Genomic DNA, 25,001 nt, shown 5'->3' with positions numbered 1-25,001 from the left:
TCTTAATTATTTCGATTGGTTTCAATGTCAAATGGTGCTTTTTTAAGTGCCTTTACAATCCACTGCGCTGCAGAAATAAAACACGGTGATCTTTCCCCTGAAATCTAGATGCAGTTTGACTGAACTCCTCAGATCTATAGGCCACCTGGCTGTAGTGCTTATGCTTGAGCCATCAGCTCATCTCCACCTTCCTCCAAACCTTCAGGAAGGGAGACAGGAATGAATTATTAAGGAAATGATGTAGCAGGAGTTAGGGCTCTTATTCTTTTTGGCCTCTACCAACCTTCTTTCTATATTTCATAGATGTATGAAATATATTTCTATATTTTGTAGTGGTTCTTCTTTCTAATACAATCATTGCATTGTACCTCATTGTGTGGCTTGCTCAGAGTATTTCTAGTTTATGATCTGACAGAGGTCTTCTCTTTTCCTCTGTATTCTGTATTTCTTGACCAGGAAAACCCTGAGCATAGAAGCAATAGTCTTTTTGCAGACAGAAGAACAATTTTTAGCTTTGTGATGATAACATTGGTAGATAGTTTCTGTCAAGTGATTATACCATGATTCTGGTTGCTTTGTAGACTAGTAATTTAGATGCTATTTTGTGTAAAAGAGGAGTGCTATGTGTTACGTTAGACTTCTCATGGTCCTTTGTGTTGTGTCGCCTTCATTGCGATTGACACTCACATGAGTAGCACTTAAAACCATTTCCCTAGGGACAGAATGTCTTAGCTATCAGAAAAATTATCTTACCTTTTTAAGCATCCTGCGTTCTAGCACCCCATTTAATAYAGAAAGTGATTATGTTAAAAGCAAATGACTTGTCACCTTGAAACACTGAAATTTCCTGACTACGTTGGATGCCTTAATTGAAAGAAAACTGTCTTGATGCTGATGTTATGTGATGTTTTGTTCTGTCAGATGCGGAGGTTACATTTTAATTAATGGTGGTGGTAGGAAGAGAACTTGCATCCATAGTCTTTAATTTCTGGGACTCTGCTAAAGCACTCCATGCCAACCTGTCTTGTGTTTATGGTTTGTTTCTGAAAGTGGCCTGTCTTAATAAGCAAATAGCACCTCTGCTTCCTCCTACAGGCTGTTTTTGTTCTAAAGATTCTGTCATTTATGACTACTTTGGGATTCATAGTCCCTTTGGATTGTAACCTCTTCAAGATTTTCCCTGCTGAGGATCAGGAGATTCAAGTTTTTGGTGAGATTTGAAGAGCATTCTGCTTCCTCGTCACTTGCAGATCTAAAAATGGGCTGCCAAGAAGGTACAAAGCTGCAGAGGATGCCTTGCTAAACCAGAAACCTTCTGAGATTTGGTGGGAAAGGAGAACAGGGAAGACAGAGTCTACCTGAAGTTTATGGAGATACCATTGACATAGCAGAACACCTCAAGCTGGTGCAGGTATTCCTCATGCATTGCAACGTTGGCAGCAAGAGGAAAAGAAATGATACCTGGGAATATTAAAAGAATAGCTGCAATATATTTGCATTTATCTCCAGGAATATTCATTACATTCTCACTGATGATACACGGACCACTAACACTACCTCTTTTTATTTCATATTTACCACAGAAACTGGTGAGGAAGAAACTCGTGCAGATGTTCAAGTGGTGGTAAAATGGCATTTATTATGTTTWTGCTTGTTGAGTCAGTGAGGATGATTTTAAATAGATTTAGTGTTATTCAAGAGATCTTTTTTCTGTAGAAAGGAAAAATAGATCATGCTGTTTAGCTGCCTAYAAATATTTACTTTGTCATTATACAAAACTAGCAATTCATGGCATTTCGAGAAGCATGCCTTTCACAATCCAGCATTCTTTTCTCCAGCAGTCACTGTAAGCAAATTTGGATGTTACAGTCCCTTTTAAAACCTGTAGAACTAAGTAGTCAATGCAAAGTAGGAATTTAGTAAGGAATTTAGTGAGAARCTAAAGGAATTTAGTAAGAAATGTTTAATGAACTTCTTTAGCTAATGTATTTGCTTAGAGCGTCTAGTATCTACAATGCCACTAGCCTCTAAAAATATTTTGCACGCAGAGAAGCGTACGAGCAAGATATATCAAAATCTCACTGGTTGCACATRCAGTGTTTCTCAATTGCACTTAAACGGCAATTGTGGTTTTAACTTTGCTCTTACTTACATATGTGCCTCTATACAACCAATAATGACACTGCTTCTGGTTTTCTCTGTTCTTTGAGACTACAATTCCTTGATGGCAACTCTTTTACTCTCAAGACAAACTCTTGTGCAGTGATGGGCCAGCATTTACAATAGAGCAGAGGCGGGTAGAGTTTATCACTTTTGACTGGCATTCCCAAGAGCTTCATTTTGCTTGGGAATCATAGGGAATAGACCTTTAGGAGGTCAATTTGTGTCTTATGTTTTTTTCTTTTGAAGGGGCTAAGAATCAGTGATTCTTAGTGATATTTTGAGTGCTCTAATCACTGGGCGTTCACCATGGTGACCTTGCTCCCTATTATCCTATTCCAGCAGAGCAATGGAATTAGTTTTATAGAGTGTCATGACTTTAAGAGATAGTGTGCCTCGTTCTGGAGAAGTCCATGTTTAGATGGCTCGCTACTGAGTTTGTGGTTGGTAGTTCTGAGGTGGATACTCTACTGAGTAGCAGATCTTTAAGTGTGGATTTCARGAAGTCACGCAGTCAAAAATGTATTTCTTAACCATTGCTTTGGTTCCTAAAAGCCACCAAAATCTTGTGTATCCATGCCTGGGTGTGTGAGGTATTACAAGCAAAGGAAGTAACTTAGTTAAGATAACTTAAAATCTTGGATTGAAGCATTTTTAACTTCTGAATAATATGTGGATTAAGAAACACCCTTCTGACAAACAATTAACTCCCCAGTTTCTTTATATTTAGCTGCAGGTAGGAATTGGCTATGACCAGATTACAACTTTTGCCAGTTTACCCTGGTTRAACCTTCTCCTTAGGCAGAGCTGCCAACCTTATTTCTCTCACTCTGGGCTGTTTCAAATGTGCAGAAAACTCTGTCATCTGTAAGTCGACCATCAGTTTATACCCCCCTTTCTGTGTGAGTCTATCAGTAGGACACTGTTGAGTCTGGCTTGCTGTGGTGGGAAGAAGGTGCAGAGCGTATCAGGTGAGGTCCTCCTSATACCATGTGCCCACCACTGTCACCACGGCAGTGCTCTATGTTATCCCTCTGTGCATTGAGTTGTGAAAGTAACAGAAAAGTGTGATGAGATGCTGCAGTGGATGGCTCTCACGGAGGCTGGATATCACTAACTTGATTTTTAGTGATATTAGGAAAAAAAAACCCCATGAAACTGCACACAGGCAGTTCTCTTCACTTGTAGTGTACCCGCAGTGTCTTGTAGCCAGCAGCCTGAATAACAGGTGAAATTTCTGTTGTTAACGTGGAGAATGACAGAAAATCACTCACAGTAAATCCCACTTTTTCCTACGGTCTTAGATAGTGCAGGAAAGTGGGCACTGACATTAGGAGAGGACTAAACATGAACTCTGGAAAAATTCCTTAAAAAATACYTAAAATTCCCTTTGTGCCACACAGCTTGATAACCTGTTCTTCACAGAAAGACACTTGTAAGGGAGCCATAAGGGCATGACGTATGGAGACAGTCATGCACAAGCCTGATGTTACAGACCTCTCTCTCGTGAGAGTCTTGCCTGATCCTTTGGATGCATTTATGTTCTTGCATCCTGTCCCTGTTGCTGCCTGTAACCCCTAAAGCAGGAGGCCACCTTCACTAGGATGGATCTTGGTGATGGAGAGGCTAAATTGCTATTCATCATATTCAATTGATGAGTCATCTTTYGGGGTGACATTGTCTGGGATTAATAATTCTGTAGTCTTATTTCATCTTATTAAGAGTAAAATTGTAAATATTTTGAATGTCAATTCTGAATTAAAGAAGCATTAACTTAAATCAATTTCAAATCAAATCAAATTTCAATCTTGCTAGTTATGTATGTCCAAAATTTTTGTCTTTGTTCTTCCTGTTTAAAAAGTATGATATTTTTCTAGTATGTGAGATCACTGTCTTAAGGGARTTCTACTCTAAGAGGACTTTTATCCCTGTTATGTATATTGTAAATAGATGTTTAGGCTTCATTCTTTTGTACATGTTGATTTTTTTTTTTTTTAATTTTATGAAGCACAGCTGGATTTAGAATTTGTTTCCCTCAGTTCTTCCATATTCCATTTATACTGCTGAGCATATTATTAACGAGCTCCACAGAATACTGTAATAAATTCTAGTCTTGTCAAGTCAGTCCATTGAGAATGAGACAAGTATTATTGTGCATAATAAGTGGAATGGTCCCTATCACTCCTATTGTCACTTAAAACAAAGATGCTAATAGTCTCAATTCCTTAATAAAAAAAACAGATGGAGTTCTTGAATAATTAATAACAATTATTCTGGTTATAAAATAATCTATATTTAACTTGTATTATTCAAAATGTAGTGTGTATTTTACATTTTTGAAAGGAAAGGTCTAACCTTTCTTCTAGTTTATCAGGAATGTTCAGAAGTTTTACTGAAACTATGAGCTTGCAGGTATTGCAGATCTACCAAAAATAAATTTATTTGTCTCTTTTCTTTAAAAAGAGCTGTTTACAGCACATATTTAAATGATATTTTTATTCTGTGTATTGGACAAAACTGTTCTTAGGTGCACTATAGGAGTTACACCAGAGTCATAAACTCTGCTCTCTTGTTTTTCAGGTTTTAGGGACAAATGAGGATAATATGGAGGATGGTTGCTCTCAGAAACTGGCCTCTGCTAAATTCCTTCGACTTCTGCTCCTAATTTTGATTCCCTGCATCTGTGCCCTTATCCTTTTGTTGGTGATTCTGCTTACCTTTGTAGGTGAGTGCTAATGGAGTTAATTAACATGCTTTTAATGAAGGAGAAGCAAATTGAAATATGACTGCAATCTCAGGTGCTGAAGTAATTGTAGGCATAAATATATCTSTTAGGACATCTTCCTCAAACAGTAAATTAGTAGTGTTTGTTGCAGAGAAACAGATATCATATTTAGATTTATATGTTTAAAATGTATTCAAAGGTAACAAAGAGGAAACCTTTCCTGAATTTCTAAAAGTGTTTTTTTGATGTGTGTACTATCTAGAAAATATAGCATGTAGATGATTTTCAGCAGTCTTTTTACAATATACGATTACAATATATATATTTGTTTATTTGACGTACAGCGTAGAGAGACTTAAATAACTAAGTGGACTGGAGTCCTTGTATCTTAATGTCACACACTGATCAGGTGAAGGCTGAGTTATAGCCACAACTCTTTCTGAACAGCCTATGAAACRTCACTGTTTCACTAAAGCAAAATATGGATATTTCTTATATATAAGAAGTATATATCAGCACACATGGCCAAGTATGTTTTGTTGGAACTTGTTTCAGGTAATTTCATAATGACTTAATAMGTTAACTAACTCTGTGTCTGTTACAGAGGAAAATAACAATAATTTATTACCTTTAAAATTTTAAAAAGCTTTTCCTTTACAAAGAAGATGAGATATCCTGGCTTTAAATTGCTGTAGTTGCAACATGACATGGACAGCAATGCTATGCTAAAACATTACTCTTCATTGGGGGAAAAATAACGCCTTTTACTTCCAGCGATGGGAAACTGTACTTTTTATTGTTATTATTATTATTTTTATGACTATATTTCCTCAAGTATTTCAGAAGCACAGCTGTAACAAATACACTAAAATGTATGAGTTTATAGAGATATAATTTATATTCCTATTTGAAACACCAGCTTCAATATATATCATGCAAACAGTTACCAAGCGTGGGAGGAAACTGAACATGTGTCTAAACAGCACTTTCAAGACTGTCAAAATCTAGACAACTTAAATCTGTTTTCTCAATTCAGTCTGTACAGGATGATTTGCAACAAGATGTTTTATGACTGCTCATTTCATTTAGCTCAAGTTAGACAAGTCAAAAAACAGAGTTAATGAATGTTATGTTTGACAACTATGTCTTGGGATATATCCTTAAATTAAACACAGGCTGTAGCAGATTAAGATCAAGCAATTAGGAAATATGATGCCATTCAATTTACTTTCCTTATGTTTAGCATTCCATTTGTATCCTTCATATCCTCTGCCCTAGATTTTCATTCTTTGGCGAGAAAGCAGATAAAAAAGCAGGTGTATTTATGTCAGCCGTACTCACCAAGCTCCTCTGAGGCATCATTGACATAACACTCATTAAGACTGTGTAAAATCCTCCAGGAAAAGGGGACCCGTTCTGGTCCTACTTCTGGAGAAGAAATCAGAGATATCTCCTCGCAAACCCATGTAACAACTGCTTATTGGTGTTATTACCCCAGCCTAAAAATTGTGAAAGGTCCCCTCAGCTTCCTTTGAATTTTGGTGATTATAATTTAGTATTCTTTTCTCTCAGTTAGCAGCTTTTATGTGCATTGACAGCCAAAACCCAATATGTCTGATACCTGAAATTAAATGAACTAATTCTGTGGGCATCTTTGAAGCACGTGTAGTATAGTATAGAAGCATAATGTATTTTAATAATGTATACTATTCTCTTGTAATTCTGTCTGACATCCATAGGCATTGAGAGGCATTTCACTACAAGTTTCAGAAGACTACATTGTAATATTTTGCTGTACATTATAGTTAATTATTGTTACTCTCAGGAAGGCAAGCAGTACGTGATTCCATGGTTTGGATAGCTCAGTCTTCCTTTAAAATGGAAAGCCTGAAGATCTCCTTAAATCTGTATCAGAATCTATAATCTGTGTCCAATTTTGCTTACATTGAAAACCATCGTGGAGTAATRCATCCTGTGCAAACTTTACTAAGGTGCAAATTTCCAAAGTTTATAAGAATGATGAATATCTGACATTTTCCTTCTTTTCCTTTGAAAGATGAAGCATTCTAAACCATTTGAAGTAGTATTTTTTTAAACAGTAATTCACAACTGGTGAACTTAATGCCAAATTTCAATTTTATTTTGATTGTAGCTTAGTTGTGTAGTAATGCAGTTATCTTGCTGGGAAAACWAAAATGTTTTGCACTTACAGGTCCATAAGGGCAAATCAATCTCACATCTATTTCATAGCGTTAAATAGGTTCTGTGGTAGGTGTTCCCGTTTCTTTTACAAATTAACAGTAATATGGTCTTCTGCCACCTCTAGCCATCTAGATGGTTAATAGCCATCTAGAACTAACACTTTGTCAATTTTTATTATGTAGAATTCAGAGCAAGGATATACAGTAAAGAGAGGTTTCATGTACTTCAGACATTTATAGTCCTGATGTAATTTTGRGGCAGAACATCACACTGCAGGACCATATCAAATAAGTTTGCCTTTCAGACAAGCAGCCTACTCRCTTATCTATGCCCAATGGTTGGCATTCATGCATTTTGCAAAATAATAAAATAAAAGTTTACCCTAGATACCTGGCAAGAAGAAGAAAAGAACCTCTAACAACTAACTTCTTTCTTGGCTGGTAAGCCCAGAATTTCTTGGGCCGCTGGTGAGCTGTTTAAGGTAATGTCGTTGCTTCCCAGGAGGGGTAGAATAAAGTCTGTTCCTGCAGCTYARCAAAAGGGGAATSGTAGAATCATAGAATGCTTAAGGTTGGAAGAGACCTCTAGAGATCTAGTCCAACCCCCCTGCACACACAGGGTCACCTAGAGCACGTGGCACAGGGCTGCATCCAGGCGGGTTTGAAGATCTCCAGAGAAGGAGACTCCACAACCTCTCTGGGCAGCCTGTTCCAGGGCTCTGTCACCCTCACTGTCAAGAATTTTTTCCTTAAGTTCCTGTGGAACTTTTGGTGCTTCAGTTTGTGGCTGTTTCCTCTAGTCCTATCGCTGGCCACCACTGAAAAGAGRCCRSCCCCCTCCTCCTCACTGCCTCCCTTGATGAATTTCTAGACACTGCTCAGGTCCCCCCTCAGCCTCCTCTTCTCCAGGCTGAACAGGCCCAGCTCTCTCAGCCTTTCCTCATAGGGTAGATGTGATCTGATATGCCACAACAACTCCACACTGCTAGTGATGTGCTCCTTCCTCCAGAGCTTGTAGAGCCACAGGGACTGGCCTTACAGGAGAAACCTCTGTGGGTACATTGCAGGTAACTACATTAACGAGCCAAAATTTTGTTCTCTCTGACTCTTCCATCATACACGCTTGGCTAAGCCTCTTGGCTCTATTTGATTAGCTCTTTACACAAACGTGGCCTTTTTAAGATTTTCTGCTGTGAACCACTAGAAATCAGCCACAGCGCRCACAGCCACCTTCTCTGTTAACAGCCTGAACAGTGTGACTCTTAGATCTCATAACTATCTTTAAATCTTCAAATAAATATTAATTTGCCAATAGGGAACGGCACTGGAAGCTGATTGTAAGACTGTTGGCAAAGCACTGCTTTGAACTCAATGAGCTTGGTGCCAGTTTCTCATTTTTGTAGTGAACAGAATGAATGCCAGCATGCTATATATTTCTGTCACCTGGGCCTGTCCAGCTGTAGCTATACATACAAATCCAAAACAGATATATCTACTTCTTAACTAATCTGGCCTATGATTTACTGCCTACAGCTCTGTATAAACTCACATCTGATGAAGGGTTTGGTATGATGTACATGTATGCACACAAAATATAAAATCTGCATTTTATAATGATATTATATGGCTGTTAGCAGACATTGATAGAGAGTAAAGGGGTTCTTATTACAGAACAGATTAATCAAATATTGCTTTATCATCACACTTTTCTTAGTCTTAAAATTGAAATAGTTCCTCTGGGGTTTTTGATGCCGTTAAAGAAATCTCCAGTAAGCTGAAGTTAAAATTGAAGATATGCTGCAGTATTTTAGGGGAGAAAGGACTAGATCCAAAGAAAACATGAACCTAACTTAGAGAATGGAGTCTATAGCCTGGAAGCATGTGCTCAGATTTGCTATTTGGTCTCCTGGAAGGATGAGAGAATGGGAGAACAAGGTGATTCAGGAAGGTGATCCAAAAACTTCACAAAGTAAGTTGTAGTGGAGCTGTCACGTGGAGTTAGGCGAGGGCCAAGCAGAAGCGTGAGCCTGCCGGCCTCCCTCAGGAGCACAGGGGCTCGAGTCCAGGCAAGTGCCTGCAGTCCACCAGGGCACAGTTGAGAGATCTTTCCTGAACTTATCCAAAAGTACTCTTTAAAAGAACACAATAAAAACTCATACTTTTAGTGCCAGACACTCAGTTGCTGGAACACTGATCCAGAAAAGCAGAAAAAAATGGGTTCTTTAAAATTCTCCAGTCTTAAGCAGCTGATTGGAAACCTGAACGATTAAGGTAAAACTTAAACCCAAGGATTTGAAAGTATGGAAATAAGAAARTTACATGTATCCAGGATCATAAACTTCCTTCCCAGTAATACCAATGTTTTGCTCCCTGCCCTTGCTCTCTGTAAGGCCTATTATTTTGGGGACAAGAACTGTTAAAAAAAGCAATTTAATCACTGTCATCAGCTAAAGCACAACTGGGAAGCTAATTTTTCTAAAAGTAGTTTATTATGTGGTACACCTGTCAGGAGCCAAAGGGGAGTTTTTATCACTGTGAAAGTATGAAAATAGAACAAGAATGTTTTTGTTGTAAGGTGGGTTGAACATGTAAATAAGAATTTGAGTAACTCTGTAGAGGAAACAAATGATTTATGAGTAATGATAAAGATAGCTATTTTTATAATTCTAGAAAGACAACAAAATAAGGGGGAGAAGAATAGAATCAGATTGGTAGTTCTGCAGTATTTAGTGATCCAAACGTTTAAAAAATAAACCAACCAACCCCCGCTCAAACCTTACCAGACTTGTAATGTATTGCCTACTGTTCTGCTGAGTGATACGTAAGTAGCTAATAATTTTTACTTTAATTTAAAGTCATTATTCGTAGCTCTTTGGGGCTGACATTTTCCAGGCTTTTTCTATTTTTGTGGTGAGTGGAGGAGAAGAGAAGAGCCTGGAGAGGAGGAGAGAGAATGTGAACAAAATCCCCACAGCTATTCTTAAGCTATGGGGAACAAAAAAAAAAACAAACAAAAAAAAAAAAAAAGCACTTTTCTGAAGGAGGAAAAGAAGCTCACTTTAATTTTTTAAAAGCTACAGAAAAAGTTACGTAAGTTTGAAATTTGAAACAAGTAGATTTCCTCAGTTACTAGAGATTCAGATTTTGATTTGGGAAAAGAAAATCCAAGTAAAGCTACATGTGAGTGAGCACAATTTCTGAGCATGCTGCTGAAGATTTTAGCAAATCGTGTTACTACTGTCCCCYTTTGTGAAATCAGAGCCCACTCATTTTTCCTGTTGTGTCTGACTAGAGGACTCAAGCATAGAGAAATTGCTGCTGAAATAACTTGCAGATGGGAGAATTTTAGTTGCTTCTGTAATATGCACATAGTAAACTCCTCTAAGTCCCAGTGAATCATAAACATTCCCTGGTGGAAAACCAGAAACCTTCATATGCAGAAATGTAAATTTCCCCTGGGTTCTTTCAAAAGAAGTTAGATTTGAAAGCTTAATCACTATTCAGGGTTACTAGAAACTAAGTAATCCAGCCTGGAGAGATAAAACAGTGCTAGATCTCAAATGCTAGCTCTTTCAATACACTCCTTTGTATTTCAGGGATCATATATTTTCTTTTTAATTCCACTTCAGTGTTCATAAAATGAAATTCTAAGAATTGTTCTTCTGAACTTTTCTAGTTTCTTTCTCTTCTTACCTATAAGATTTCCTGATTCCAATTCACTTCAGACTTTAAATCTAAGTTTACATTTTCTGGTATTGTTGGTTATTTGCAGCCTTGATTAGTGAAGATTCCCTCCTATTCAGTCCTTCCGTTGCAGCCCTTGATTTAACATGACCACAACCCAGGTGAAGAGGGAGCCTGTAACAGCAGGGAGAAGGGGCTCAGGGTACTGAGCAGTGCCTGTGTGAAATGTGATGCTGTGCTGAGCCCTTTTGGTGTATATGCAATATCCAAGGTGGAAATGCAGCCAGGAGATAGTGCAGTGGGGGCTCGAGCATCACCTGTGTCCATGAGCTGGTGAAGCAACAGCAGGTATGAAAGGCTATGAAGGAACAATTTAAAGCAATTAAAAACAAAAAAAAACTTTCCTCAAGTTCTGAAAGTTTGCAGAGAAGAGCTGTGATGAATTCTTGCTAATGTATGTCAGATGTGACCATCTTTTTGCCTTCAGGGCCTTAAATAGAAGAATGTTCTTCACTTCTTTATTTTTACTTTATTGTCTTCAAGCAGCTAATATCAGAGGAATGCTTAAAAGTTGCTGCTGGGAGTAGAGTCCTGTCATGTTCCATCAGTGCTGCACAGCTTTTAGCATCCTTTTCATTATGTATGTGTGAGCAGCATTTTAAATGGGTGAAGTTCATAGCAAAAAAGTGCTCTTGCACTCTAGTTTAAATTTCCTGATGCTTGTGTGATGTATAGCCGTAGACCTTTTGCAGGTCTTCTGATTTATGAACTAAAAATAATTTGTGGCTGTTCAACACATAGTTAAGCAAAGCCTGCGTTGGTTTATGATATAATAAACCAACAAAAAGTGCATACAACAGTTACGTAAAATACTGGTGATAGCCAAGATATAAGCTTATATAATCTTATACATGCTATRTAAGTTCTAGTGTTAGAGAAGGATGAAAAAGAATACGAGGACATAYGTTTAGCAGTGGTAGTTACGTTATATAATCCTATTCAGAGAAAGCAATACCTCCATTTAAGATGTCAGTGAGTGTAACATATACTAGAAATATGTTGGCTCCTGTGAAGCTAAAGATTAGAYTTCTAAAGATGATAGTACTGCTCAATAGGAATCTTCACAAGTGAAGGTCTGATAAAAAGAAAATTATTGCTTGTCTTTTTAACACAARGGTAGGACAAATACACATTGGAATTCCTCCTTAATTATATACCATAGTTAGATTTACCATCTGTACGATTTCATCAGCCTACTATGAATAAGTCTAAGGCATTTTAGTTCATGGAAGGATTTATTTGTGTTGTACAATGCCTTTTAGTATATTTATCCTTTGTTTTTTTCCCCTACATCAATCATACCTTTTGTTTGTGTTTCTGTTATTTAGTTGCTATAAGAGATTCTTTCATCTTATTTAATTTTAAATTGTTTTTTATCTATGCCATTATACTTAGTATTAATCTTCCAAGGCCAATTGTTCTTTCAGGGTGATGGTAATTTTTGATGCTTTTTTCCCTTCCTTCAAGGGGTGCTAGAAAAAACATGCTTCTATTCAAATGGAAGTGACGTCTTCACAGTTAACGGTGACATCGAAACATCTGACGTTCTYTTTCTAAACGTGGATGAAAACAGTTCCAAGGTTGATCCCACGGGGGATCTTGGCTCGCCCACGCTCTCCTGGACCACTACGCCTTTATCTCACATTGACCTAATAGACAAGAACTCACATGTACTTAGAGATAATTTCCAGGAAAACTCATTTAATCCTGCAACTCAAGGCTCGCTGCTCAATCCTCATCCTCCGGATGATGGTGTCTTGGGAGAGGTCCCTGAGGACAGCACCCAGCTGTTTGCTACTGCAAAAGAGGAGCCGTGGTCCATGGATGTATCCTTGAACAGCACGGAGAGGGCGGCCACTCTGCCTGTATCGAGTCCTACCCGTCCATCTGTGTCACAAAAAAAGGATCAGAAAAGAAGTAAGTTTATATTTTATTTGGAAACCTAATTATAAATTAAAGTGCATAGCATGCTGTTAGTCTAACCCTAAATCAATATATTTTGAGAAAATAAGAGCTGTTTCTAGGCAGTTTATTTTTTTCCAAACATATCTCGTATTGTAAGCAGTCAGTTTATTCAAAACATCTATTCAATCCCATTGAAGAAGATGAAGTAATTTCTTCAAGGATGAAAGCTTACAATGCGTTCTTCTTTTGATGATAATCGTGTATGCTTATTAAGGCTGAAAACGTGCTATTGCAGCTTGTGTTTGGTCTATATATCGGATTTGCAGCATTTTGTTAAAATTGCGTATGTGGTAAGTACCTGCCTGAACTGGGGATGTAATTACAGTTTCAACTTTTTATATATTATTGGACCAACAATGTGAAGCTGTTACTGTGATCAGCAATAAAGTTGACATTTGTGGCACTGTTTAACAGTGATATTTGTGAGGGCTGTAATAAAAACATCAAGAAAGAATAGCAACAAAACTGATAAAATAGATGTGATCACTTTTTTTCCCTCTTTTTTCCTGATTGTAACAGTAGGTGCATTTCATTAGTGGTCATGCCGTGGTCATTTTATGAGTATCTCATGTCAGTCAAAAGCTCCTTGATGTTGTTTTGGTAAAGAAAGTTTGTTTCTCTTTACATGTAATTCCTTTGCTAATCATCCCATAAAGCAATACATTTTCTGARTCATAGAAAGGTCTGACCTAGATGAGAGAGGACAACACATGTTCTAAAGGTGGATTATAACACTGTTAACCATGTATTTTAAAAATAAGAATGAGGTGATAGTGGCTGACAGTAGGGATCCCTTCTGTAAGGCTGCTGAATACGTATTATTTTTAGGACAATGTGTGWGAGTCATTCCTCTGCTGGATTCTGTTCTTTCTTAGTGTGTAAGACCTAACAGTGTTTAACTGAACCATTGTATTATTCAGGTTAGAATGATCAGGCAAAAGTAGCATCAGAAACTGTTGAGTTTACAGTTTTCTTCTGAGGCATTCTGCCTTCAGGGGTTTGTTGGTCTTCTCTTCCTTCCCTCTACCTTATCATGAAATGGACAGGTAAAAGTTGGGAGAAACTTCTCAGTAGGACATTTTCTTGTTGAAATGTCTCAGTAGGACATTTTCAAGGTGAAGTAAAAGTAGGGAAAGATCTTTGAGTAAGACTCTTATTTTTTGTTTATTTTTTTAAATAAACCTAGTATATGGAAGAGTTTCTTTTTGAGGAATGTGTCAGTGAGAAYTTTTTCGCACTCGCAAATTAGCCTTGAAAAATGATATGAATCGATTACTTTACCGTAAACTGAAAATACTTCTATAAATCCTATGGTGATTCATTTATTCATTTCATTCATATTCATTTATTTTCCCTTTTTTTGATAACTTGTTTGATTCCTGCACTGAGGAGTAGTGTAGAAGCATAGTGGGCTATATTATAGGTACTATATCCTTTATGGATACTATATCCAACCTATATCCTTTTTTTTTTTTGATGACACTGGTAACAAAAGATACTCCAAAGTTAGCAGCCTGCTAGTAAAGACAGAACAAGGTTTTAAGGCAATATACTGCCTATTTTTCTCGAGGGGAACTGCTTTAAAATGTCTTATGGCCATCTAAGATGGTGTCTTTGCATTGCAGTCTAAATAACTGAGTAGGTATCGTATAGATATTAAGACAAAGATAGTGTGTTAAAACATAAGTGTGTGTGTGTGTATTCAATTACCTAATTCTTGAGAAAATTTGAGATTATTTGATCATTGAGATTATTTGGAATATATGGAATTCCAGTAAATACACATTAAATGGTGAAAACTTTTTCCTGATTGTGATGGAATGAACTAGTGTGGAGTAGTAGAACGAACYATTTTACAGATGGATATAGTGTGTTCATCGTGTGTATGGCAGTTATTTATGGATATTGCCACCTCTTGGGAAAATGATGCAGTGAYACCGCTACAGTGTATCAAGCCAATGTCACATTTGGATTTCCCAACCTTCAAATATTTGGGTTTTGGTAGTGTACAGAAAAGCACTTGTAGTCCACACAGGGATTTGTAAACATATGCTCTGTTTTGGTAAGTGCAATTCATTCTAAAACATCAGCATGGCTGTTCCTAGCATAAAACATGTTTTATTGGGGATTCTAGTGTGAATTCATGGTGTGTGTGTGTGGTGTGTGTGTGTTTTTTTTTTTTTTTAATGCCCCTCCCACCCCCCAAAAGAGAAATTCTGAAGTCTAAGGATTCCTCTTTTAGTAAAGAAATAGGACAACAAAGTTATTTAAGTTATGCCCTGTAACATCCMTCCTGCAAACCATATACACCAGGATCTGGTTCACTATTTATAGCTAATCTCTCAATTTTTGATGTCACTCTTCCCTTTTCAGGCATTTTGCTCATTTGTATTAGAGCAGTAATGGTTTTGTGTGTGTGTGTAAGGTATTTGAAGGATTYAAAAGAGTTTGGTGTCAGAATAGCTATGTGTTCCCATAGCTGCCCAATATAGAAGGATGATGAATATGAATGAAGGCTTGTTTGCTATCTTTTTCTTAGCCTGGTCTTTGTAAAATTAGCTTCTTCTTGCAAAGAAATGAGCTAACTTTGGCATGGTGAGGCTGCAATAGTTTTTTGGAGTAACAAGCCTAATTGTTCCCATGTAGTCGGTTTTATTTGTCCCCAGTGATAGTGAATCAAGTGTGGGAATGTGAATTCATTTCTGTTGATTTAGTAAGAGTGCATAACTTGAACACTGTGCAATTTTATGCTGAGTGTTTAAAAATAATATTTCACATATAGCTTAGACTGCTAGTGCAACATTCAAAAACTCTGGATTTGTCTGAACTGAGACTCATGTGACTAAAATTTTTGGTCTAATGTTAATATTGTTAGCACTGGATTTGCTTTACTGTTCAATCACTGCTTCTGCAGACGACATTGAGAACATATAAATGAGAGGAATAATAAATATTGTGAGCCAGTGTTATTCTCTCAAGGCTTCAAAAGGAATAAGATATTGCTGAGTTACTAACTGGAAAGGAATGAAATTTGGCATATATGGCACTGATTTTATTTTATTAAATATCCCTGAGACGGAAGGAGATTCTTTGATAGAAACTGTAATGACAAATAAGTTTGGGGGAAATGGAAAGGCATGGTAGAATAGGGAAGGGATGAAAAGGCAAGCACTGTGTTAAGTGTTAGCATGAAGGGTGCAGAAAGAAAAGAGAAAATCTCGTTAAGTCAGTCTATAAATTCACAAAGACAAATTCAGAGAATTAGAAAGGACAAACAGCAGAAACCAGAGGAGTTTGGACTGGCTTAGGTACGAGGAGATCCTAAATAGACAATAACCATCCCTTATAGGAAACAGAGGGCTAAAGAGGTTATGGTTGATGTCCGCACCATCTTGAGTGGCCTGGAGAAGTTGAACAGTTGCTTAGTGTTGCTCAGGTGTTTTTAGGTTACTAGACCTAAAAAAAACCAAAGGAGATATTTCAAAATGGGTTGAAAACAAGCAGAAGAAGGCACRCTTTCACCAAATATCCATCTGTGCTGTAGTGCTCATCGCTGTGGGATGATGAGAAAACCAAAAAGTGATGGGAGCATTTCTTGTCTTGGGAGCTTTAAACTAGCAATGTCTGACTCRTAAAGTCTCTAGACTTTAAATTGCAGCTGCTTCTAGGTGGTTCTTCCTTACTTGCCCTAAATTGTTATGATCTTTTCTATATCATATGATACTGACTCCTGACAAAGCGGAGCTCATGAGATAGGCATAGCTGTGTTACCCCTGTGTCAGAAARTGAGGGAATATGTTTTTTCTGTTGAGGTTTGTGTGACTTTAGATTTAAGTGTGTTGTTTTAAAGGCATGGATCGTGGTTTTAAGTCATTAGGATAGCTCAGAGGAGAGTTTCCTGATAGCAAAAACATCAGGGAGGGAGCCTTAAGTAAATGGATAGGTTCATTCCATGCATGCATGGAATTTAAAGGCTTATGCCTTTTTATTCTGTTAATCTGTCAATCAGTGCATAATATAAAAGGAATGCTATACTAAATAGCAATATATCTTAAAGAGCAAAGGATGCCTTCTGATAATAACTTTCAGTTAAATTTTTATCAGTACTTTTTTTGAGACAAAAATAGTCTGTAATTATGCAGTGAAGTGAGAGCCTGTTTAGGAGGTCTCAAATGTATTGGATTGAGAAGGATTTTTTCTTTTCAAATGAAGCAGACTCCCTGTTTTGCAATAGTGCTCCTTTGGGGAGAGAGAGACTTCCATTCTTCCTAGAAATACATTGCCTGGACTAGCCCTATTGTATCTTTCTGCCCCTTGTGCCATGMCTTGGCAGGTATCAGCATAAGGGAAAACTAGGACTGTTTTTGCCAGAGCCCTGGAAACTGCAGCTGTTCATGGTGACCATGAAGTGGCCTCCAACTTTGGGTATCTGCTGAGCAAGGACGACCCCTTCCCACCTCCTGTTTCGGGCACCCGGSCTGCAGGGGCTGCGGCCAATGGCCCGGGGCTGCGGCTAGGCCGCATGGCCAGGGCTGCAACCCCAAATAGGCGTCCAGCAGAAAACTGCCTTCGTGAGAGCAAGACACCACCTCGGAGTGGTAAGCAGGTTTTCAGGAAGCATTGTGTGTGTATTTGTTGCTCTGCTTGTTTTACTCTTAGAATAAGTTTAAAAAAAATAGTCTTATTATGAAAAGGACCCTTGGGACTTCATGAACATCTTTGCAGCTGAGCAGCTTCATTAATTTATAGCCCTTGCTCAGCCTTGAGGCCATCCTACCCTCCTTATTTCCATTTAGCTGTCTAATTTATGTATTAAATAAATGCCTTCCTCCCTGCCCCGTGCTCCTTTCTCTGTATTTGGTGTTCTGCCATTACCAGGGTATAGAGAGCTGGAGTGACCCAGCTTCCTGCTTGGTAGGAAAGAGCAGTGTGAAGACCACGCTGGGGACAGCTGGAGGATGAAGACTGCATGTGGCACAGCATCAAGAAATTCCCTGTCTCCCCCTGCCTTGTACTGCTTATACTAAAGTTGGGTTTTTCTTTTCCTACAGAAGCTRCAATACTTAGTAACTGCATCCAGAGTCAGGCCATGGGTTTGTATCTACCTAATTCCTATTATCTCAAGCAGTGATCTAACAAATTGCTTTGTTTTCCTGCTAAGTGTGTTTTCCACACACTTATACAGACGAGTTGGTACAGTCCTGGTTGTTAAAGTAGGTCCATGATAGATATTTAGAGTTTTCAATGAAATGATGGTTCAACAATGTTTTGAAATGATTTTTCTTGATGCAAAAGTGGGTTTTGTTTTTCAAATCTTGAGATGCTTTACGGAGAAAAAAAGCTGCTGTGCAGCCTTAGTGGGTATTCCTGTTTTATAGGTACATAGGCGGAAGCTTAGGGAGCTAGGCTGGGTACTGCCAGGTCACCCAGTGGGTCAGTAACGTCCAAGGGCATGGAGAGCATTTTGCACATTTGAAAAAAAGTTTAGCCAAACTTGTTTAGTTGTAAGGTAATTTGGTCCTAGTTTTATGGTGAAACTTGTTGCTCTTTATGTAACTAACATAGGCAAGTAAACAACTATCTATAAAATGCAAAGTTGAGGAAAGATATCTGCATTCATGAGTAGAACTGCATGAAAAAGAGAAACTTCTCATTCTGGGAAGAGCAATTGAAGTATGAAGATTTAAGCGTTTCAATTTGCAATTTCAGATCTCATCTTCATAAGATTTAAATGCAACCTGAACCAGTGTGCAGGTATAGGAAACATCATAATTATGTTAAAATCTTGGACAGCTGTATATTCCTTCCACRTGCTTGTAGGGTTCTATGTACTGCTCTACTCTTAGTTTCTGAACAGATTTTAAAGGGAAGCTTAGCTAGGGTTTGTTATATTAATGTTGTTCAAAAAAGAGTAGACATAAATTATCACCGTTAGATCTGCATGGAAAAGATGGTCATAATCTCTTACAGAACAAATCAGAAAAGTGATTAAATGATTCTAGAAAGGTGATTAACCAGGACCAGCCAAGGCACAGCCTATTCATAGGCTCTCCTATTTGTAGCCTGTTGAGTACCTCAGCTATTGTGCATTTTTATAAAGCACTGTTTTTTTCATTTTGAACATAACAATATTAGCGCGTAATTAAGTGCTGTCAGTCAAGCCAGCATTCATTTTCACTTCTTGAAAACACATTTAGAAAGTCATGCACATCTTTGAAAATAACAGGAAAATGCAGTCCAACCTAATGTGCTTTGGAAGATACTCTCTAGTGATAGATCTAATCCTAAAATTCATTCTGTTTTGTGCTTTCATAGGTTCTTAGAGATAGGTTTGCAGTTTCTCCAAACAATCCTGTAGTTAGCAAATGGCTAATGAAAAATGTCCTCTGCATCTGGGATAGAGGCCAACTTGCATCTAATGGATGTGGGGCGATGTTTACCCTGAACTACCTGCTTATAGCTCTGCCTGCCCCAGAGACTGTGGAAGCAAGTATGTGCCTAAGCCAAGAAGGAGCGTGGCTGGAAGTACCTTGGTGAAGGACACGATGCTCTAGAAATGAGTTAGTTTGAGGAAAAGTCGTCTTTAGCCATGAGGTTAGCTGAGTTTGGGCTAATGATGGTATTGAGCTTTGAGGAAAATGTGTTTTGCTGAGACTGAAGTYGTGTTCCACAGCTTTCTCCATTTGGTAACCTGTTGCAAAATACTTTTTAAAAAAATTTTAGAGTAAAACTTCAGTGCTCATCTAAAATACAGGTTGTGTGTAGCTCATGGCTAATCCCATTGTTGAGTGGGGCAAAGTCTGCGAAAAGGAGGATTGGATTAAGCCCAACTTCAGCAAAGTTGGGGTTTAACACAAGTCTGTGAGCCCTGAAGGGTTATGTCCATGAGTGCTGAGGGAGCTTTTATTTGAGATAGAACGAAACTGTATAATTTTAGTTTTTCTGTAATGGAGAGGGAATATGAATGGGAAGTAGCAAGAAGGTAAACATTCTTATCACTGACTACTTTTGACAAATAACCTGTATGGTAGTAGGTGGCGTGAGCTTGGGGAAATATAGGTATGAAGTAACCTACTACTCRAATGGCCTCAGTCTCCAAAAATTAGGAATTGATTTAAATCATGAAACTTTTTTTAATGCTGCTTTTTTTAGAAAATGAGTRTATGATAAAGGAGTGCTATAGTGGTGTAAAATGACCTTTTAGTTGCAAGACAATGGAGAATGTCACCTGGTATGCATCGCTGAAAAGACTTTTGGGCTATTTGTTAAACAAGTAAACCACCACAATAACATAATCCCTAAGCACATTGTTTCACCAGAAAAGAAGCAATGCCTGTAATTGCTTGTAATTGGGTGTTGTGCAATTGCAATATGGCTTAAGAAAGGACAACAGGGAGAAAAGGAGGTATGCGATATGGGTCACACCCATAAAGATGTGACCTCTGTTATGAAAATGCTCAATGACACTTGAGTAACTGCTAAATTCGTTCTTACAGAGAAAATACTTCAGGAAGATGCTTAAAAGATGTTCTCAGTATGAAGATTGAAGAATTCAATCTCGAGATTGAAATCCCAACTGAATGAAAGTCAATGCTTTTTGAAAAGTAGTTGCCCCCAACCTCCGTATTGTTTTGAACGAGGTCTGCTGGTCTTCAGTAGTCCTGAAAGAATTGGGTATTTATCCCCCTGCTAACTTTTTACTCACCCCTTTTAACTATTTCAGGATTTAAATGCAAGATTGCTTTCCTGGATTAATGCACATCTAATTAGAGAGAGCTTTAGTTTAAGCCTTCACGCACTGTGAATGTTGAGTACCTGTTCAAGTTGAATGTCTCACTTTTGGATATTCATAGATAAGATTAAAGCTTTCAGAATAACAATTTCACATCTTCACTTTAGTGCTTTAGATTATATTGGTGAATAAAATTAAACACTATCGGTAATATTGCATTAACATTTTTAATTTTGAACTGTTTATAACTGCAAATATTATCCTGTCATATAAGGAGATTTAATTTTGGAAAGCTGACCAAGAACTCTGGATTCAATAATTATTTATTATATTTTTTGGATAAAAATGCACCTGCAACATATGTGTTCTAAATGTTTCAGCCTTCTGTAAAGAGCAGAAGGCAACTGAGTAGTAGTTGATGATAAAAGTATAATAGCTCTTTAGGCCTAAGGTAATAATGCTATAAATAACTTATTACTATCAATTTTTAAATAGATGCAAGTGACTTGTATCTGAATAGCTTACACGTTGGTAAGCAACGTTAAGAATCTCATATAAGCTGCTTGAAAAAAAATCTTATTTAAATGATAAACTTTTAAGTGCTGAAAGCTTTTAAATCCAAGTAAAATACAATAACCAAGGGGGGGGGGGAAGAAAGGGGGGGAGGGGTGGAACGGGGTATTTTGAGAGAGGAGTTGTATATGCATTGATTAAAAGTACTGATTTTTATGCCCGAGGAGGGAAGAAAGTGCAAGGATGTGATAACTGTATTTGAAAATCAGAGATGCACTGACAATGAAAGGCCATAGCTGAAGCTGCAGAATGAAGCTGAGTAATAGAGAAAGCTCTGAGTAATAGAGAAAGTACAGGGGAGGTAAAGATGGAAAATGAAAGGAAACATGGTTCCATAGGAGGACAAGTTATATAAAGGTCAGGTTATATTTCCAGCGTGTCCAGGACAAGGGAAGGCGAGAGCAGGAGCCTCCCGCAGATGGCAAGAATCACTCAGACCCAAAGCGCTTGCCRTTGTTGCAGAAGTGGAATGTGCTCTTTGTCTCACCCTTCACAATGGCAAATGTAGGACAGATGTCTGCAAGGCGAGCGTTTTTGGTAGGCTGGAGTGGGAAATGCTGGGGGAAACCAAGCGGTCGCCAGAGAAAGAAATTAAAAAACAAATCTGATCTTTAACTGCGTGATTTAGAGAACTGCTTCCAACCTGAAAGTATGAAGACAATTTTTAACTTGCGTGGCCTGACGTAGTTTGAGCAGTTATGGCCACTGATCTGTGGAGTTTCTTCACCGCTTTCAAGCTGCTGTACAAAATACATGTATGCAAGCCCTCGTCCTGCCAGAAACAGCTGTAAAATAGCCAACTTGGTACTTCTTGGACAAAGCGAGAGCTTTACGTTGAAGGAAGCAGTGCTAAATAATGCAGAGACTTTGATCAGAGCTGAAAAGAATAAAAAAAGTTTTGATTTTTTTTTTATTTAAGCATTTTTCTTTCACTTAATTTATGCTGTTATGTACTGTGCTGCCTAATGCAGGGACTCATCAGAATTTTATTCTGTTGTGGGAACTCTCCAAAAGGAGTTAATTTTGTTGCTCTGCCTTCTGCATGTTTCTCTCTTCCTTGCTTCTGTCTAGCTTTCCTTGCAGAAAGATGACCTTAAAGTTTCCTTTTTTGGGTTTCCTATCCCAGCTTAACTGGACTTTTCCATGTGAGTGTGAGTCCAGGGCAGCATATTCCTCCACGGCTTTGCTGGCTGGGGTTTATTTTCCCCATCATGGGCACTGTGGGRCAGTGAGAACCATGTAAAAATTAGCCAAAGTTGACATGTCTAAGTGGGATCTGTGTTAGTTAAAAGTCTAGAAAGAGTGCAACGAGGCGGAGGCAAAACTAAATCTGCTTTATAGAAGTGTTTCAGTATTTTTAATTACTTTTTCATGTGCTTGAATTTGGAAAGAAAGACTATTTTTATTGGACGGACTGAGAAAGATGGGGAAAAAAAAMCGACAAGTTTTACTGAGTATAATCCTCTCATTAAATCATATAAGAGGAAAGAAACCCAAGGGAAATAAAGTGAGAGCAACTATGTCTGAGTTTTATTGTAGTTATGAATTCATGTGAGACAAAACAGTAGTCAGTACTTGTTAAGCACTGAAAGCTGCTGGCAGGAGGATGGTGTGATATGATTTAGCCATTGGTGTAACTGTCAGGAGAAGATACTCCTAAACCATTTGCATTTATCTGCTGAATTTGCCTCTGACAGAGATGCTATTCATACTTTGTGTCAGTCCTTCTAATTAAAGTATCTTTTTCCTTCAGACTTTTCTTGTACTTTAAAGTTTGACCGCAGCAGTATCACTATTTTGATTTTGTTAATTGTTTATCATATGATTAGGTTATTAAATTTCTTAAGGTCTGTTCCCTTCAACTGAACTGTACTTTTCCAAGGGATTATAAGGAGTAACTTCCTCCCTTTGCCCCTAAATCCCGCCAGTGCTGTTTTTAATTGTAAAATTCAAAAGGCTTGTGTATAATTAATTATTCTCCTGCAGTTTAATATACTGTGTGCCCTTCAGTAGGGATTAGTTGATGTTTTTTGTTATGGTATAATGTGTCATAAGAGAGGAAAAAATACACAACTTTTCTAGCAGTGTGGAAAAAGTGCAAGGAAGTGTCTGAAAACATATTTACATATAACACTAACCTGACATAGATGCTCAGCAACCAGCAGGCTTTCTTGTGAGGAAACTGAGGCTACAGTGAATTGTGGAAACAGTTTTCAATTCAAAGTTTACATATATAAAAAAATAGCTACTATGTTTTTCTTGTAAAATTGTTGATTTTAATTACTGATACTTAAACCACAGGCAAAACAGTTTAGATATCTCCCTGCTGGCTGATTCAAAAGAACAGATTCTAACTACAGGCATATATTGAAATGTTTCATAGTGAAATCAAATAGTGGGAAGTTTGTCCTGAGTTGTGGAGCAACATCTGAAATGCACTTTCAGTCTAAAGAAACCCATATATGAGAAATTCATAGCTGGAGGAAGGCCAGAAAGTCTGCCTGTCTTCTATTTTAATTTAAATGAAAAATGTGCCTAGATATCAAAGTAAATTAAAAGAGATATATTAATATATGTGAAGATATTAATAAGTTCTGGAAAGACACTTTGCTGAAAAGACCACATTCTAGGTGGAGCCCCAGACTCCTTTGATCTTCAGCAGAAGTCCATGAGAATCTGGAGATGCAATAGAAACAGGACATAAGGGGGAAGAAAGGGGCTATATGGCTTCGTATATCTGAAACATGAGATGTTGAAATCAAACAGTGTCACAATATCCTTTTAAGTTTATGAACAAATGCCAGCTGTAGATTGGAAAAAAAACGTTTTTTTCTGAAGGTGGTTCCTGTATCAAGAAGCCTGTGAGTTGCTGCCATAGGCAAGTTAGATCAACTTCCAAGTTGTAATACATGAGTTGATTTTCCTCTTTTTATTTGGATTCTAAGAAATTTTAAAGATACTTTAATATTAGAAGTGAGCTTTTATTCTGTGTTGTTAGAGTTGTCACTAGGAGAGACAGGTGAACACTACGATTTCTTTCTGGTTTTCATCAAAGGTTAAAGTGTTTTATTGCATGTCTTATTGACAAGAACCGATTCTGCTAGTGCCAACTGATATATTTTCTTCATTTTCAAAGTGTCTTGCAGAGTTCAGCAGTGGTGACATGCTGCAAAAGTTCTGCTTTAGCTCCTATGAGCAGCCTTTCTTCTAACTGACTAGCTCCTGCCACTACACAGTCCCTTCCGCTTCCTACAACAAATGTTTTGCAGCCAGATTGCTGTGAAGATCAGAAGCTCAGTGATCTGAAGAGAAATAGTTATTTCTTACCCTCTTTCTCCCCCTTTCTATCAAAAAAAAAAAAAAAAAAAAAAAAACCCACAAAAAAACCCCAACCTTTTGACCAGCTCCTGGTGTGAGCTAATTTTATGGTCAGAAGCAAGGACCACTGGTGAGTCATGACCTTACACCAGTGAAAATTGAGAATTTTAAAACTATTGACCTACTTTAATCTACAGTGCTGGTTTTGCCTCTTGGGGGCTGCCATAAGCATTGCCTTTTTTGAAAGAATGTAGGTGGTTATTTTCATTCAGCTCAGTTTTCTCTGTCTGCTTCACTTATGTAGCTTTGCAAATAAGTCCTTGACTGKCGCAATCTGGGAGCAATCCAAACTGGGGAGAGGGAAAGTGGAAAAAGTGTGGTTTAAATTAGTATCAGTAGAGCTGAGAATAGGAGAATGCCCATTTCTACCAGTTCAGCCCATTTTTTTATTAGCCAGTGATAAACAGAAAACTCTTCATTTACCTGAATGTCAGAATGACCTGTATAACTAGGAATCCCACTCTTTGGAGCAACAAATTTTTACATATTATTCCCATTCACTACTCTTTTTGTCTATGTAATT

General features: G+C 37.7%; 1 protein-coding gene across 1 annotated transcript in view; it reads left to right on the top strand.

Annotated features, from left to right (window-relative positions):
* The window catches only part of CORIN (corin, serine peptidase), a 110,952-nt gene that overhangs the window by 4,489 nt on the left and 81,462 nt on the right, over positions 1 to 25,001 (top strand). The window contains exons 3-4 of the mRNA XM_026033621.1: positions 4,741 to 4,885; positions 12,298 to 12,747. Of these exons, the coding sequence (XP_025889406.1) occupies positions 4,741 to 4,885; positions 12,298 to 12,747 (595 nt within the window). The remainder of the gene's footprint in view (positions 1 to 4,740; positions 4,886 to 12,297; positions 12,748 to 25,001) is intronic.

This window comes from Nothoprocta perdicaria, unplaced genomic scaffold (genome assembly GCF_003342845.1).
Source record: "Nothoprocta perdicaria isolate Ctin4 unplaced genomic scaffold, notPer1 scaffold_13, whole genome shotgun sequence".
Classification (NCBI taxonomy): domain Eukaryota; kingdom Metazoa; phylum Chordata; class Aves; order Tinamiformes; family Tinamidae; genus Nothoprocta; species Nothoprocta perdicaria.
This window is presented reverse-complemented; position numbering and strand designations above follow the sequence as displayed.